The sequence below is a fragment of the Pelobates fuscus genome, chromosome 5 (genome assembly GCF_036172605.1).
Source record: "Pelobates fuscus isolate aPelFus1 chromosome 5, aPelFus1.pri, whole genome shotgun sequence".
NCBI lineage: Eukaryota > Metazoa > Chordata > Amphibia > Anura > Pelobatidae > Pelobates > Pelobates fuscus.
This window is the reverse complement of record NC_086321.1, coordinates 225,489,751-225,509,439: the sequence shown is the minus strand read 5'-3', so window position 1 is coordinate 225,509,439 and position 19,689 is coordinate 225,489,751. Positions and strand designations below refer to the sequence as shown.

Here is a 19,689-nt window from a genome sequence, read left to right as displayed (position 1 = left end):
TCCTCCCTATCCTGCATAATGGTAATAGCAGTAGATAAATAAGAAAAATCCAGAGGATGAAACTAACAGAATAATAGAGAAAGGGTAGATTAACCCACAGAAAACTGCACAGAGAAAAACCTTAACGCTAGTGCACCCAGGGGACTCAGGATATAGAGCAGGCATACCGCACGGCAGCAGAGGGAGCGACCGACTACAAGGAAGGACCGCCCCTAAAATGGCCGCCGCACGTGCAGGGAAGCAGAGATCGATCGCGGACTGTCACCCGGCGGGGGAAGGGGCGCGTGCACCTTACCCGCGCGGGCAGCCCGCGATCGAGCAGACAGAGAAACAAACAGCCGCGGCAGATGCAATAGCCGCGGCTAAAAGCCGGCACCGGGTCCCGCGCAGCACCCGCGGGGAAAACAGGGCGGGCGCAGGGGAAGAGCTGAGAGGGGAATCCCAGGGGACAGAGACCAGGGGTTAGCCCAGGAACACAAGCGTGAGGCAGGACAAGAGGTAAACATAAAAGTCTGCTGCACAAACAAAGAGGCAGCAAAAATAAGAACAAATAAAACAATCATAAATTAAAACACCATGAACATGAGAACAAGGAGCAAAATACTTAGCTGTCTGAGGAAGCAGCAAAGAAAGAGGGGGATTGTGGGAGACACATGCCTTATATAGTCACTTCCTCTGTTATGTGATTGGTTGCCTGTGTACCTATACAGTTTTTTCTTTCATTTTGATAATATTTATATTCCTCTATCTTTGCTGCTGAGGAAATAAAGAAAGAGTTATGCATAATATGCGCCTCCGTGTCTTTAATAAAATTCAGTACTCATTAATGGTCTATGTAATACTATTCTGTACTGTATAATTCAGTAATCATTAATGGTCTATGTAATAATATTCAGTACTTTATAATGCAGTACTCATGAATAATCTATGTAATACTATTCTGTACTGTATAATGCAGCATTAATGAATGATCTACTGGCTAAGGCCAGTAAGGTTTTGTCATGTATAAATAGGGGCATAAATTCTCGAGATGAAAATATAATTTTGCCTTTTTATAAATCGCTGGTAAGACCACACCTTGAATATGCTGTGCAATTTTGGGCACCTGTTCTAAAGAAGGATATCATGGCACTAGAAAAAGTGCAGAGACGAGCTACAAAATTGATAAAAAGGAATGGAGCATTTTAGTTATGAAGAAAGGTTAAAAAATGTAAATCTCTTCAGTTTGGAAAAACGGCGCCTTAGAGGGGATATGATAACATTATACAAATATATTCGGGGCCAGTACAAACCATTATCTGGAAATCTATTCATAAACAGGGCTATACATAGGACACGAGGTCACACATTTAGGCTTGAAGAAAGGAGATTTCATCTAAGGCAAAGAAAAGGTTTTTTTACAGTAAGAGCAATAAGGATATGGAATTCATTGCCGGAAGAGGTGGTTTTGTCAGAGTCTATACAGATGTTTAAGTTGCAATTGGATAAATACTTGCAAAAACATAACATACAGGGATACAATTTCTAATTAGTGGGCTAATAGCTGCTTGATCCAAGGAGACTTCTGACTGCTATTTTGGGGTCAAGAAGGAATTTTTTCCTAGTTTGTTGCAAAATTGGAAGCGCTTCAGACTGGGTTTTTTTGCCTTCTTTTGGTTCAACAGCAAAAGCATATGTGAGGAAGGCTGAACTTGATGGACGCAAGTCTCTTTTCAGCTATGTAACTATGTAACTATCTATGTAATATTATTCAGTACTGTATAATGTAGCACTCATTAATGGTCTATGTAATACTATTCAGTACTTTATAATGCAGTACTCGTGAATGATCTATGTAATACTATTCCGTACTGTATAATGCAGTACTCATTAATGGTCTATGTAATACTATTCAGTACTTTATAATGCATTACTCGTGAATGATCTATGTAATACTATTCCGTACTGTATAATGCAGTACTCATTAATGGTCTATGTAATACTATTCAGTACTTTATAATGCATTACTCGTGAATGGTCTATGTAATACTATTCAGTACTGTATAATGCAGCACTCATTAATGGTCTATGTAATACTATTCAGTACTGTATAATGTAGAACTTATTAATGGTGTATGTAATACTATTCAGTACTTTATAATGCATTACTCGTGAATGATCTATGTAATACTATTCCGTACTGTATAATGCAGCACTCATTAATGGTCTATGTAATACTATTCCGTACTGTATAATGCAGTACTCATTAATGGTCTATGTAATACTATTCAGTACTGTATAATGTAGAACTTATTAATGGTGTATGTAATACTATTCAGTACTTTATAATGCATTACTCGTGAATGATCTATGTAATACTATTCAGTACTGTATAATGCAGTACTCATTAATGGTCTATGTAATATTATTCAGTACTTTATAATGCAGTACTCATTAATGGTCTATGTAATACTATTCCGTACTGTATAATGCAGTACTCATTAATGGTCTATGTAATACTATTCCGTACTGTATAATGCAGCACTCATTAATGGTCTATGTAATACTATTCCGTACTGTATAATGCAGCACTCATTAATGGTCTATGTAATACTATTCAGTACTGTATAATGCAGTACTCATTAATGGTCTATGTAATATTATTCAGTACTTTATAATGCAGTACTCATTAATGGTCTATGTAATACTATTCCGTACTGTATAATGCAGTACTCATTAATGGTCTATGTAATACTATTCCGTACTGTATAATGCAGTACTCATTAATGGTCTATGTAATACTATTCAGTACTGTATAATGCAGTACTCATTAATGGTGTATGTAATACTATTCAGTACTGTATAATGCAGCACTCATTAATGGTCTATGTAATATTATTCAGTACTTTATAATGCAGTACTCGTGAATGATCTATGTAATACTATTCCGTACTGTATAATGCAGTACTCATTAATGGTCTATGTAATACTATTCAGTACTTTATAATGCATTACTCGTGAATGATCTATGTAATACTATTCCGTACTGTATAATGCAGCACTCATTAATGGTCTATGTAATACTATTCCGTACTGTATAATGCAGTACTCATTAATGGTCTATGTAATACTATTCAGTACTGTATAATGTAGAACTTATTAATGGTGTATGTAATACTATTCAGTACTTTATAATGCATTACTCGTGAATGATCTATGTAATACTATTCCGTACTGTATAATGCAGCACTCATTAATGGTCTATGTAATACTATTCCGTACTGTATAATGCAGCACTCATTAATGGTCTATGTAATACTATTCAGTACTGTATAATGCAGTACTCATTAATGGTCTATGTAATATTATTCAGTACTTTATAATGCAGTACTCATTAATGGTCTATGTAATACTATTCCGTACTGTATAATGCAGTACTCATTAATGGTCTATGTAATACTATTCCGTACTGTATAATGCAGTACTCATTAATGGTCTATGTAATACTATTCAGTACTGTATAATGCAGTACTCATTAATGGTGTATGTAATACTATTCAGTACTGTATAATGCAGCACTCATTAATGGTCTATGTAATATTATTCAGTACTTTATAATGCAGTACTCGTGAATGATCTATGTAATACTATTCCGTACTGTATAATGCAGTACTCATTAATGGTCTATGTAATACTATTCAGTACTTTATAATGCATTACTCGTGAATGATCTATGTAATACTATTCCGTACTGTATAATGCAGTACTCATTAATGGTCTATGTAATACTATTCAGTACTTTATAATGCATTACTCGTGAATGGTCTATGTAATACTATTCAGTACTGTATAATGCAGCACTCATTAATGGTCTATGTAATACTATTCAGTACTGTATAATGTAGAACTTATTAATGGTGTATGTAATACTATTCAGTACTTTATAATGCATTACTCGTGAATGATCTATGTAATACTATTCCGTACTGTATAATGCAGCACTCAATAATGGTCTATGTAATACTATTCCGTACTGTATAATGCAGCACTCATTAATGGTCTATGTAATACTATTCCGTACTGTATAATGCAGCACTCATTAATGGTCTATGTAATACTATTCAGTACTGTATAATGCAGTACTCATTAATGGTCTATGTAATATTATTCAGTACTTTATAATGCAGTACTCATTAATGGTCTATGTAATACTATTCCGTACTGTATAATGCAGTACACATTAATGGTCTATGTAATACTATTCCGTACTGTATAATGCAGTACTCATTAATGGTCTATGTAATACTATTCAGTACTGTATAATGCAGTACTCATTAATGGTGTATGTAATACTATTCAGTACTGTATAATGCAGCACTCATTAATGGTCTATGTAATATTATTCAGTACTTTATAATGCAGTACTCATTAATGGTCTATGTAATACTATTCCGTACTGTATAATGCAGTACTCATTAATGGTCTATGTAATACTATTCCGTACTGTATAATGCAGTACTCATTAATGGTCTATGTAATACTATTCAGTACTGTATAATGCAGCACTCATTAATGGTCTATGTAATATTATTCAGTACTTTATAATGCAGTACTCATTAATGGTGTATGTAATACTATTCCGTACTGTATAATGCAGTACTCATTAATGGTCTATGTAATACTATTCAGTACTTTATAATGCAGCACTCAATGATCTCATTATAGGTTACATTACTTGTTACAGCTTGGTGTGATGACATCCAGCAGTTGTGAGTATAACAGTACTTACTACTAAGTCATGTTTTCTGTTTCAATGTATTTATTACTCACTTACGTAAGCTTAATAATGGTCCTCTGCTGGCTCCATGTGTATAACTCAGTAGTGCTGAATTAGGGGTGTCTAATAATAGTATATATAGTATATTATCACACTCCACCTGTGACATAGTGCTTGTATTTGGAATGTTCGGTAGATGATGGTATTAGAGCTCCGTGTGTTCAGCACTCAGTGTGGCTGTAATGTAACATATTAGCTCTGTGAAATATCTGGTTAGCTGATTGCAATGATTAATGCGATTTAAGAATGATATTACACAGCTCACATGCAGACCTACCTAACAAACTGGTACTTGGCTGAATTTTCACCTGCCCAATCTCACTGGTTACTTTCACTTGGGGATTTTCAGTGTTTGTAACTTCCTTTTATTTATTGCAGAATATAAATGTCATGAGGATTATTCACAGAATAAACCAACAGCAGGAGAGGCTGTAATTACTCCAGGCTTTTTTTTGTTTAAAGTCAAGAGAAAAATACTGTTCGGTTTGTTTAACGAAATATATTTGATAAATATGTATTAAGTGTTAGGGAGGGGACGGTGAAACTGGAGAATTGCACAATAATAAGACGTTATAACACCCGTCTTAAATTTTATTTTTTATTAAGTTACTTGTGTAAAGTGGAAATCGGTTTAAATAGATTGTCATGGAGATTAACTGCAACTCATGGAGTTAGATTTTGCTACAGACTCCCAGCCCCTATTTTCCAGCACTGAATTAAGCTTGTGTTATAAAAAGAAGGGGGTTCATTCAGCCCGGATGTCTGCACTGTGTGGGATACACTGGCTTTCTGTAATGAAAATGAATACATATAATATCACCTTCAACAACGCCTGAACCCTTTCAGGTGCCAAGGGCTGCAGATCACTCAGATTCTCCCCATTTACCAACCACGTGGGCTGACTGGGGAATGGCAAGGAAAGGGTTAACGCAGGATAGATTCATTTGGTAAATTATACTCCGATGATTTATTGCAGCTTTTGTTCCTCTTCAGCATTAATTCGGATCTCCCGACACAGCAAGCTTCCAATGCACACATTTTGCATCGAATTAACAAATGTCATATTTTTACAGTGATCTTAAATAAGTAAAACCCTTTTTTATTTTCTGCAACTTTCAGGGAGAAAGAGATAGAGGGGGTGATAAGCATCAGTCGGGATTGGTTTTAAATATGTTGTTCTGCAGCTCTGTTACAATATGTCAATATAATTACCAAAATCGAAACGCTAGAGGAGATTTATCAAAGTAAAACGTGTGCTATGCGGGAGAAAGTATTAAATATTGAGAAACATTCTAATGGTTTCCTTGGTGATTGCAATTTATTCAGCACCCCCCCCCCCCCCATCGGATTTATATTATACAAGGGTTATTTACTAAAGTGCGAATTCAAAGTGAATTTCAAATTTAAGGCCAGAGTAGCTGAAATGAAAGCATAGCTGATTTACATAATGTTCCCAGTTCAGCGATTTTACTCTTATAGTTAAAGTTCACTTTGAAATCTCCCTTCAGTGGATAACTCTGTATGTACTATAGTGTCCCAGTTGCTGTGCAGCGATCTGAGAGGTACAGATCTAAATCTCAAAATACAAACAAAAAACTGTTAGACAACCAATTCAGCTACTGTGAACAGCAGCTTTCCTAAGGCTGACAGTGCCCTGATAATTGCCTTTAAATATCATCAATACTGTAACCCTATTAATGTTACAATCCTGATTTACAAGGCATGTTTAACAATTACTGCACACTATGTATCAATCACAGCTAACACGTTTAACACACAGACACAGGATTCCCATACATAGCCAGGTTTCTATGTGCTTACACAAACATATACACTGTATCATAATGTACAGTCTTCACACCAGTGTTAATATTTCACAATAGTCTGATATAAAGTGCACAATATTTCACAATAGTCTGATATAAAGTGCAAGCGAATCAGGCTTGTTTTGGGACATGTACTGTAGAATTGATGAATTCTAAGAGTCATTCTCCCCCATTCCTAGTTCTCTATTCTAATCAAAGTTAATGAAATTAACGACACACAGGTACACACAGAAAGACCCTGATGGAAAAGCAGACACACAAAGGCCAATGACTTGCCTATCATCCCTGTGACAGTGACCCTTCTCATGCCTATTCTGATGGCTTGAGAGGCCCTTGTTTCACCTCAGTGCAGTTCACATTTAAATACTCAATTGATATAGTGCTCTAATCCTTTCTCATACTTAATGTGATGGGAATGTTTTACATATCATACTATTTGACAACATACCCCTATAGGGCCAAGTTGTATTTATATTGGCACAATGTCCCCTGCCTGAAAGTCTATTGTAACCCAACACCTGACAAGCCCAGTCCTCTTAGTGCGCTCAGAAAGGGTTTATCCAAGCACATAATGGGATCTCAGCAGAAAGTCTTTCATAGAAAGGGGCCATGGTAAACTTCACCACATGAACTCCGTTTCCAGGGCTATTAAGCTTTTAATTGGAAAATAGCAGAGGAAATTTCAAGGTGACTATAACGTGTTAGTAGTTAGAGCCTCTCAGAATTGGCTGAAAGAGAATGTGAGCCTAAGCATATGTGCAGATACACAGAGCAAAGTGTCTGATTGCACTGACTCGAGCCTCTGGGAAAGCAGCAAGCCCATAGAGACACATCAGCATATTTAGTTATTCCAGCTGCACCACACACCATCACACACCTGACACGTCACTCTCCAACTCTAGTCTGACTGCATATTTGTGAATCCTCAGGCAGCCAGAGTGATGGGGCTGATGGGAGTTGCACTCCATCTGGAAGGGTCGAAGTTTCTCGTGTCCTGCATTTGCTAGTTCTTCAAATACTCACTTGTAAAGATGCGGATAATCGCTTCCAGTTAAACATTCCTTCCCTGCAGTCAGTGTGTATTAAATACAATAATTAATGATAACCTGGAACAGCACTCTGTGTGAATCTCACTTAATGTGTGTGTGTGTAAGAATAGGTTTAATGTATTTTAATTGGCAATATTTGAAATTGTAGCCTTTTCCTTAACAGCAATCCTCCCCAAAAATAACATTCCAAAAGACAAGGGAAAAAAATGTCAGCAATTCCTGTGCGCAAAATGCACATTGAAACCATGTAGCTAAGTAGCAATTGTAAAAGTGGAGTAACATTTTGCGTCAGTATTGCGCCTTCCACACGCATTCTTTGAGCAAAGTGTTACAAGTCACAGTCTGGGGACTGAGACCCCGAGGCTGTACAAGTTAACACAGAGGGAGAGAGGCCACTAAATTGTCCTGGACAGTATGAATGGCCCTGGTGACTGATGGCCTGTCGCTTGCAGGGTTGCTCAGTGTGCAATACTTAACAATATAGTTATTGAGATGGACGTGCAGGGTGTGTGAGGTATGTACTAACGATATAACAAGCAGGGTGTGAGATCGCACAGCACATGGCAGCTCCAAGGGTTAATGTTTCAACCATTCCCACACGCACACTTGTTAATCAGAGTGAATGGGAATGAATGAAACAAGTGTACTCAGATCATTCTTTGTAAAGGGCACACGGTATGTTCTATATAGTCTGGTGTATCGCTTAGTGAGTATAAGCATGGTTTGTTATTAGACACTAAAAATAAATCTCGTTAAAATATAACTTTTACATACATAATTTAATCATGCATTTTTTGCCTCATTCTCAATATATTACTTATAAAATAAAACATTAATAATTAACTGTAAAATTAATATATATCACCCATAACCACGTGAGGATGGTCTGCATCTTAAAATGAAACCAAATGGTTAATTCAGTATTTCCAGTTCAGAGCCAATATATACATTAACATATTGTAAAATAGATCACCTGATTTGCAACCAGTTCAATGAAATTATTATCCATGACCATGGTTTTGTATATATGTGACATTACTAAGAATTAATCAAATCATTATGTGTTAAAGTTATGGGGCTAAACCACGTCTAACAGAAATTGCAAACCGTTGAAATAAATCTGTATTTCAGTGAATCCAGAGCATTTGGCATATAATAATTCCCAGTAAGTATGAGTTCTGTTTCCCACTGAGGGGGAACATCTCCAAAAGTGCCAATTTGTGGGGAGTATTTGTTACACACCATCAATACAGCGCAGAGGTGGCAATCGCCAATTTATAGATGTAAAGTTCATATTATCTGTAGATTAGTCTTTACCCGGGGAGGATAGGCTGTTTCTTTAAATTATTTTGTGATTGACTGAATGGGAGCAGATCGGATGCTTGCTATAATCTAATCTGTAAAATTAGAGATATTAATCTGTGAATCTGTGGAATTTCTCCAGTAAATAAAGTAGCGTATAGTTTGACTAATAGGATTATAGGTTACTGAGTAAACCTGTCTTTGAGACCACAAACATGGCTATTTTTTTTTAACTCTTTCACTGCAATATTTTTCTATAAAAGCTTTTATCTAGAGATAATAGTGGCGCTAAGATATAAATGTTCAGCTAGACATATAATGGTCATTTTAAGAGAACAAAATTACCAGTTAAAACCGTTCAACTACAATATGATCATTTTATATACTAATTCGGTAATATTCGAACCTGATTCTGATGTTTAAAAAGTACAACTGTCTTTAGTGTTTACAATATAGATAAATAGGGATGAATTAAAAAAAGAGGAGCAATATCACATTTATTGCCATGGCGATTTCTCCACATTAAGAGCTAAGTTATTTTATAAGACATAGTATTATCTCTGGTAATATAATCCAAATATCCCCACAGATATCACAGGGAGAACTACTACACAGCTGTGAAGTTACATTGTATCTCTTAAATAAATCGAACCCGTAGAACAGCCTCCATATTAATTGCTATTTCTAAATATTACTGTTTATTTAGGGCTGGATCCTATCAGAAGAAAGAAACTTGAATGTGGTAACTGAATAACAGTTCTCCAATTGACATCTATAGAGACTTCTACCAGAGAGAAATTTCTCTCTCAGGAATCTGGCAAGAACCATATTCATCTAAATCATTTAAAGTCATATGTATAAATAACAACAGGTTTTCCTAATAAGGAGACCTCTGTATTTCCAATAATTTACCAAATTATTTTTCTGTAAGCAAACATTCTAACACTAAGAATTCTGCTGGCTGCTAGCTTACCTTGTGAAGAGGTATAATTATGATACAGATCTACCCCTACCATAATATTGGTTTGAGACATTGCATGTTAAATGGGTTCCTTGTCCAAGCATGCTATATGACCCTTATAGATAATGTACTGTACAAAAACATATTAGAGTGACAAATAAATGTCAACTCACTGTACAGAAACAACCAAATGGACCCATTTTTTTGTAACTGGGTGAAATAAAACATTTGCACACAATAATCGTCTATTTTAACTAATTTAATCCTACAGACTGTACTATATGTTCAGTGCAATATACATTTTATCCCTGTCACTATGCATTAAACAAAAGGTGACACAGATAATGTCATGCCCCTTAAAGGAATTAAAGAAATGGATCAAACAGAATCTGCCTTACTCTTTAAACTTAATTTTATTCATGACCTCTCAAGGTCTACTTAATAGCTGTGATTCCCTGATCACTGACACATTTGCTCATGTGAGTGCAGGGTAACTGCCCACCAATGAGACCATGACAATTCACAGATGGGGGAGCATGGCTGAAAGTTCAAAGTTCATTGGATTATAACATTAAAAATAAGTAACCACAAAGTCAGATTAGCATAAAAAAAAAAAAAGCAATTAATTTATATATCTTCCTGATCTATAACCTGCAGCTTCCCGGTTTTAATAAAATAAGGAATATTGCCCTAACAAGGTGCCCACAAACAATGCCATTTCAAATACCGTCTGAAATGGAAATTCTATTACTGCAAATAAATAAATAAATATGTCTGAAAATAAATAGTTTAAGTTCAACCCCCAGCACCTCTCCTATTTGCATGTCTTTTTTTCTAAACTTTAATAACTGTATATATCCTAAAAGTCTTAAGAATATTTTTCATTTGCCCTATTCGGTGTGGCTTTGTCACAATTGCAGCAAGCAGGAAGGGCATAAGGACTGCAGTAAGGGGCTGACAAGTGTGATAAAATGATACGCCTTAACTAAACTCGTAAAGCACTTGGCAATAAAACTCAATCTTCTGTAAAATCCAATTAAGTCATTATCTGACTGATTGTATCTTTAATTGAAAACAGAAGTGACAGTAAATTTCTGTGATATATCAGGATCAATCGATACCGCTATACGATTCAGCCTCAAGAAGTGATTTATAATGTCAAACCCATATAGGTAACTCCACATTATTCTCTCTAAAACCACTGGTGGATGAAATTAAGAGTAAGTACATTTAATAAAAAACAAGATGGTCAGGTTATTGATTACAACAGATGGGGGTGAAATCAAATAGATGTTTTGAAAAGCAGAGAGCGAAGAAAATACAAGTAATTTCTTTCTTTTTTTTTTTTCCATTTTAATACAGCTCACCAAATATACACACACAAGTAAATTTAGTCATCAATAACATTTTTTAAGGTACAGCTGCAACAACACAGAACAACAAATTTCTTCTCTCTGTCGGCTAGTTCCATCTTGGTTTGTTTAACAAAAAATGTGGATAAAAGCAAGAACACAGCTAACATTTGTAAGATACAATGTAATGAAAGGCAATGTCAAGGTGGTACAAAGGTTGCTCATTAAAACAGGCAATATATTAAAATGTGCCACATAGATGTAATTAATACTGGTCTTCCAGAACTTAAAAACGAATCATGCAACATTCATCCAGCCCTTTAACTCAAACAGTAACTTGCTTCCCTGTGTTACAACACACCAAAACAGGCTCTCAGCAGTTTGGCTGCTGCAGGTAAGCTACCTTATATTGCAAGGTGTAAAATAGTGAACAGAAACATTTTAATTTGATTTAAGGAATCCATAATGTGGAAAGTCATACGGTACCTTTGACAAAACCACTTGTTCTCTAAACTTGGTGATTACATGTAACAGTTAATCGTAGACCAGTGTATTTAAATGTTACTTGATATGTTGCGTCCAAGTCAGCAAAAACTTTGATTACGTAACTATGACTACTTGTTACTGCACATTGAACACAAAAGAACAAAACACACAGTTACCTGTATAATGTGCCCATGTCTGGGCTTTCAACTACAAACCATTATTTATTATAATTGTCACGGCCACAGGATGACACGACTAATGGTGCATCTAGTACCTAATTTAATGTTTAACTTGATCAAAATATGTATTGCAACGATGGGCATTCCAAATCTCAACTACTATTAGGGGAATACACTAAAGTGGGAAATCAAAGTGAATTTCAAATTCAAGGTAAAAATAGCCAAACTGGTAACATTCTCCAAGCCACATATGCTTATAGTTTGACTACTTTGGCCTTGAATTTAAAATTCACTTTGAATTCTCACGTTAGTGAATAACCAAGTATGTTTCTAGAAATGAGCACAACTACGGATCTATTCGCTAAACCGTAAGTTGTGGCAAACTGATGACCAACATACACATTTAGGGCCAAACATCAGAGTTGGGAAGTAAGCTGTTATCCAATCTATGTTGGTATACATTTTGTGAGTTGGCCGTCATGTCTTTACAACTTACTGTTTAGTGATCAGAGCCTACCAGGAGTGCGAAGGATTAGTAAGAATCTGCACATGCACTTGGTGTTAATATGTTAAAAATTCAGGTTTCATATGACCTGGCAGTGGCCAAGAGGTAGGTCCCCAATAAATCTCAACACTCTCTGCCGGGATCCTGAGCGATGTAGTCAAAAGACAACTGGAGATGAGCTATTAGAATGTTCCGAGTTACTGAACTATTAAACTCTAAACCATTTGCAGTTAAACATGAATGATTAGCAAAGAAATCAACATACTCAGGCAAGGTGCCACTCAACAGTTAAACAACCGATATCCAGAGTTTTAAACACTATATGTTTAATGCAGTTGAGAGTGCAGTGCAGTGGTGCCATGTCTGTTTACTCCTCTTGCTGTTTTGTGGTAGTAATGGTGTTCTTGATGACAGACACGTGTGCATCTGACTGCTCACATAGGTCATATCACTCGCCATCCTCGATAACTGTGGTGGTGAACTGGCTCGCCTCAGTGTTCGCCTCACATTCTGCTACACCTTTGGTGCTCTCATTGCTAATGGGGGAATTACTGGACAGAGAAACCAAGCCGGAATCTTGGCTGCTGGGAGGAGAAAACACTGTTGATAGAAAAAAGAAATAAAGATAATTGTTATATCCACACATCTGTTTTCTTGATATTCTGTTTAAAAAGTACACTCCATGCACCATAACCACTTCAGAGCACTGGAGTTTCCAGGAGTCCATTGTAAGTAGTCAAGTTATCGTAGAAATGTTTGCCCTCACTGTTCCACGCTTCCACTACATTCTCTGTCTGAGTGAAGCTCAGAGGGAGAGTGATTAGCTGAGAAGTGGAGCTAACAGAAGTTCCTAATGCAACAATACAAAGAAAACTCATGCATGGAGCTGTCCACCACTTATCATTACATTAAGACTCCTAATTAATTAACAATATGATCTAAATTCTACCCATGTTGTCCCATGTATGTGGTAATAGCTTGAATTTGCAGAAACAAAATGGTGAAAAAAACCCTATAAAGTTTGGAAAACGAAGCTTGGATACAATTAGCTACATTTTCCATACATACAGATCAAATCAAGATCTGATTTTTCTTCTAATTGATCCTGAATGTGGAAATAGGGCAGGAAATAAGCTCTGAAAACTCCAAAAATAAATTGGGTAACTGATTGCTTAATACAAATACAAAAAGAGAAGTCCTGCGCTTAGTCCCATTACTACTGGGCCAGCAGCAACGACTACAATACACATCAGCCCCAATATATAGTAAAAACCAAAGAAAAGAAAATGTTACCTGCGCTTTCTCCTTAATCCCTATGTATATTTAGACAAATGGAGGTCATTTAGTTGCTCCAATGGCCATTGGAGGGAATGCCCGCCTGCCAACGTCAAGGCAGACCCCCCCCTAAGCGGGTCCTAACACTGACCCTTCAGCCTGCTTCCTTGAGCTTCTGGCAAAGATATCTCTAATGAGACAGAAAGGGGTATTTTTTATATACACCCCTATACTTCTTAACCCTTAATAGGGAACACATGGGATGGGCAGCAGCATTGTAACCAGGCTGTGTGATACAAAGTAAATACAAATACAAAAAGAGAAGTCCTGCGCTTAGTCCCATTACTACTGGGCTAGCAGCAACGACTACAATACACATCAGCCCCAATATATAGTAAAAACCAAAGAAAAGAAAATGTTACCTGCGCTTTCTCCTTAATCCCTATGTATATTTAGACAAATGGAGGTCATTTAGTTGCTCCAATGGCCATTGTATTTGTATTTACTTTGTATCACACAGCCTGGTTACAATGCTGCTGCCCATCCCATGTGTTCCCTATTAAGGGTTAATAAGTATAGGGGTGTATATAAAAAATACCCCTTTCTGTCTCATTAGAGATATCTTTGCCAGAAGCTCAAGGAAGCAGGCTGAAGGGTCAGTGTTAGGACCCGCTTAGGGGGGTCTGTCTTGACGTTGGCAGGCGGGCATTCCCTCCAATGGCCATTGGAGCAACTAAATGACCTCCATTTGTCTAAATATACATAGGGATTAAGGAGAAAGCGCAGGTAACATTTTATTTTCTTTGGTTTTAACTGATTGCTTAATGTTTAATACAAAAATAATAAAACTTGAAACTCGGAGGAAGTTTGGACCATCTCCTGTTTCCTATTTGCACCCGATAGCAACTAATTTGATGAGCAAGCAGTGATATCAACTAATCACAACTGGAAGCTGACATTTTCTGTTCATGCATGTCAGCTAGAGTCTCTAGGACTTTGTGGACTGCAGCTCTTATAGTGTTCAGCAATATAATGGCTGACTGTACATGATGGAAACAATTTAAATCAGAGCATCATTGGTACTGTTACCAAATAGAAGAAAAAAAGCTTTTCTTAATTTTGATCTTTCAGCTGCTTCTAATCCCTAATTTGGGATTCTTATCTGGAATTGCCATATTTAAGGATACTAAATAAGGGAGCTATCTACCAAATAGATCCCTAATTTAGGCTTCAACTTAATATTGTTGTATAAGCATTTAAGATTAATTTCTCGGAATATGAATATACATAAAATAAAAATATTACAAAATTAAAACATTATTTCAGAATAAATCATTTTAAAAGTTTATCCAAAATATTAAATCATTTAGAAAACGTATCCAACAATATAAACTCAATGTACCCTCAAATACAGGAATCCCACATAAGGATACCACTTTTATTTAGGGAATATCTAAAAACAACAAAAAAAAAAAAAACAGCTGAAAGATCATAATTAAAAAAGCCCCTTTCACAATATTGATCTTTCAGCTTCTTGGTGTGCCTATGTGGGTTTGCCATATTTAAGGATACCAAAATAGGGAGCTATCTACTAAACACTGCTCCCTCCATAAATAAGACAACCAAATTAAGGACTTATCTACTTTCTAAAACAAAGAAACACTTGCCAGTGATCGTGGGATTCCATTCATCTGAAGGAAAATATTGATGAAACAACAAATTTCATCCAATATGAATGGGCTTATGGCTGAAATTTATTTTGGCTGAAACAAAATATTTTATTTTCCGAATGCATTTGAATGAACCAAATATTTCCAGCATGCACAAGTCTAGAAAATACATGTTAGCTATAATAAATTACTTCAGCACATAAAGCATATCAAACCAAAAAGCAATTCAATTTAAAAAAAAAAAAGGCAGACGATATAAAACATAAAATATTTTTTTTTTCTAAGTGTTCATTTTCTGTTGGTTGCATTCCCTCGGAAGGAAGAGAAAAGGTTTATATACTAAACTAGTGGATAGTGCCAGGTGGCTCAAGGTAGCATAGCCACTACAGACAGCGTTAGTGGCTATAATGCTTACAGGGTCACTAACTACAGTAAGAATAGAAGCATAGCTGACTTGGAGGACTTTTTCAGTTTGGGAATTTTGGCCTTAAATTTGAAATTCACTTTGAATCCCTGACAATTCTAACTTTAGTGAATAACCCTGTTATAGTGTTCCTTTAATATTGCATGCTATTTACCGATGCTTAAAGGGAGATTATAGCTTAATGCAGTGGTTCTGGTGTCTATAGTCTGTCCCCTATCTGCAGCACCTATGTTCAGCATCTCCACACTCCACCCTTGTGATTCAATACAGGAGATGCTGATTGTAGGAGCGGGACGTTTTGCCGTGCATTTTTAATAGCCTCCCAATGCTCTCCTATGAGAAAACATTGGATTGGCTGAAACTGACAATCTCAACCATGGAGGGGGAGAAAAGGTAAGTAAATTACCTTTAACGCATTACTGAGAGGGGCCGGTCACCAAAATATTTATTCCAGCACTATAGTGTTAGAAATACAAGTTTGTGTTTCTAACACTATAGTCGCCCTTTAACTTTCCTTTAAAAACATTCTATACATAGTTTGGTTCAGTATAGAGGCTTGACAGGGCCGGCGCTACCATTAAGGCGGACTAGGCAGCCGCCTAGGGCGCCCCTTGGGAAGGGGCGCCGCCAGGAGCGCCGGCCCCCCTAATGCTGCAGCCGCCCGAGCGCTCTGTAGAGCGCCTCAGGCAGCTGCAGCTTCGCCCGGGCTGGTGCGTCCATGAGGGCGCACCGCCCGGGCGCAGCATGAGGAGAGGGGCTGACAGGAGGGAAGCGCTCAGCGCTACCTCCTGTCACTCCCTCACTGTAGCGTGGCCGAGCCCTGTATGATCCGCCGGTACAGGGAGCATTTGTCTCCTGTACCCGGACGGACTAACAGGAAGTGAACACTGAGTGTTCACTTCCTTTTAGTCCGGCCGGGTACAGGAAACAAAAGCTCCCTGTACCCGCGGACCATACAGAGCTCGGCCACGCTACATCATAGGTAGGGGAGGGTGGGGGGACCAAAGGGGGGGGGGGATAAATGGAGAGGGAGGCAGGGGGGGAGAAATAAATGGGGAGGGAGGGGGGCAGGAGAAATAAATGGAGGGGGGGAAATAAATGGAGAGGGAGGCAGGGGGGAGAAATAAATGGGGAGGGAGGGGGGCAGGAGAAATAAATGGAGAGGGGGGGGGAAATAAATGGAGAGGGAGGGGGGGGAATAAATGGAGAGGGGGGGGGAAATAAATGGAGAGGGAGGGGGGGGAAATAAATGGAGAGGGAGGGGGGGGAAATAAATGGAGAGGGGGGGGGAAATAAATGGAGAGGGGGGGGGAAATAAATGGAGAGGGAGGGGGGGGAAATAAATGGAGAGGGGGGAGGAGAAATAAATGGAGAGAGAGGGGGAGGAGAAATAAATGGAGAGGGAGGGGGGGAGAAATAAATGGAGAGGGAGGGGGGGGAGAAATAAATGGAGAGGGAGGGGGGGAGAAATAAATGGACAGGGAGGGGGGGGAATAAATGGACAGGGAGGGGGGGGAATAAGTGGACAGGGAGGGTGGGGAAATAAATGGACAGGCAGGGTGGGGGGAATAAATTGAAGGGGGGGGGAAATAAATTGACAAGGTGGGGGGGGAAGTAATTGACAGGGAGTGGAATTGACGGGGTTAGGAGGGGGAATGAGAGTGGGGAGGGGAGAAGAGAGTGACAAGGGAGGGGGGAGAAGAGAGAGACAAGAGGGGGGAGAAGAGAGGGACAAGGGGGGGAGAAGAGAGGGACAAGGGGGGGAGAAGAGAGGGACAAGGGAGGGGGGAGAGAAGTGAGTGACGAGGGAGGGAGAGAAGAGAGTGACAAGGGAGGAGGGAGAGATTGACATCCATCACACACACACAATGCACCCCTTGCACACAGAAAAACACACAATGCATCACACACACACACAAGCAATTCAACCCTTACATACAATGCATCCCTTACACACACAGAAACACACAATGCATTCCTTACACACACTCAATGCACCCCTTACACACACTCAATGCACCCCTTACAGACGCACACACTGCATCCCGTACATACACAGAAACACACATTGCAGCCCTTGCACATACAAACACAGATTCACACAATGCATTCCTTACACACATATCAGGACATCCCCTACTCCTGTGAACAAACTATTTGGTGGAACGTGAAGGTGGACCCTGGGGCCCAGACCATGAGCTGTGTAAAGGGCCTTTTAAAAAAATGGAGCTGCTTTCCGTTCTCCCAGAACACAAACAGCCTCCAGAGAGCCTGTTCTACACCAGAGGAGTGGAGCCAGACTGCAGCTAGAGCCCATCACCATCCTCATCTGATTGTAAGTAGGCAATCTAGTATATTATTCGTGGCACTAATCTCTAATTTACCTCACATTAAAGGGACACTTTAGTCCCCAGAACCACTGCAGCTTAATGTAGTGGTTCTGGTGTCTATAGCCTGTCCCTGCAGGCCTTTTAATGTAAACACGGCGGCACTGCAGCACTTGCGTTAGTTAACATGGGGCATTGTGATGTCATATGGGGGGGGGGGGCAGCAAACTTTACTTTTGCCTAGGGCGGCAAAAATCCTTGCACCGGCCCTGAGGCTTGATTTTACATATGTAGAAAACAAAAACATAAATTATCCACAAAATATAATAAAATGTGCTTATCCGTCCAGTTATAAAAGTGGACCATTAAGTGATCAAATAGTGTGGACAATAGGTTCACCTTTAGGCAGATATGGAAGCACTTTACACATATTGTGCAGGCAAAATCATCAAAGGTATAGATTAATATGTTCACTTACCCGAACAATGTATTCTCACCACCCATCACCCAATAACCAACATCTCTTAATCCCTAGATGGGAGCAGTGAGATACCGCCACATACAAGTTAAGGTTATATCTCTATGCTGATAATAAAGCTACCTAACAATCTGGCTAGTCATGAGTGCACTCTAATTAAGAGTCATGGGGAGAGATTTTCTAAGGCAAATATCATGTACTGTATGCAGACACCATCAAGGACAATTTTGGGCCAGTTTTAAATGTAAAGCAATCGTCAAGGAAACCAAAGGAATGTTTCATTCTAATAGCTGCCCATTTTGCACTATGCCCCGGAATAAATCTTTAAACATACTGCCCTATGATTTAAATCCCTTGGCGATACTCTGGAAATCAAATCATACATGTAACATATATATTAAAACACCATCCATAAATATGTTTCCAGTTACTAGACCATGTAACATGATGCTATCTATGCATGTGATATTTTCATGAACATTAAATATAATCCTTATTGAATGCAATTGTTTTCCCAGAACAAAAAAGTTAATATTTGGTGAGAGTCTAACACGAGCAAGGGTTCCTATATACTAAGAGACGTTACAAGTCCCAAGTGATACAAAAGGGAAGGCAGGTCCTTCGACCTCTGGTTTGTGATACTACTCAGAGCCCTCTCTCGCAGCTCCTGCCAAGCTTGAATGCAATTAAGGGGAAGCTGCAGTGGCAATTTCTCCCCTCATTAACTTGCTGATTGGTTTCAGCCTCAGGATTTCGCCAGGCTGCAGTTTGTCACCAATTGCAAATGGCCAATCGTTAATACTAATGTTTGTGTAACTAACTGCCGGCATCTGCCACTGCTCCTTGTACAACAATAATGGCAAAAAGGTACATTAGTGCTCGTGTGTTAATTCAACCTGTGTTCATCAATGGAGAAATCTATGGTGTAATTAAGTTAAATGTGTTGGTAGCCCCGTGCTAGCCTAAATCATTGCAGGCCTTACTGTCCTCTGACATGTTCATTGTCGACACTTATTATGTTTGATTACAATCATTTTTA

The 19,689-nt window shown here is 38.2% G+C and overlaps 1 protein-coding gene across 2 annotated transcripts in view; it reads right to left on the bottom strand.

The window, feature by feature from the left end:
• Positions 1-12,032: 12,032 nt before the first annotated feature.
• Positions 12,033-19,689, bottom strand: part of DMRT1 (doublesex and mab-3 related transcription factor 1) — a 136,758-nt gene continuing 129,101 nt past the window's right edge. For both annotated transcript variants that reach the window (XM_063457205.1, XM_063457206.1), the window contains one exon: positions 12,033-13,076. In XM_063457205.1, the coding sequence (XP_063313275.1) occupies positions 12,925-13,076 (152 nt within the window). In that variant the 3' untranslated portion in view covers positions 12,033-12,924. The remainder of the gene's footprint in view (positions 13,077-19,689) is intronic.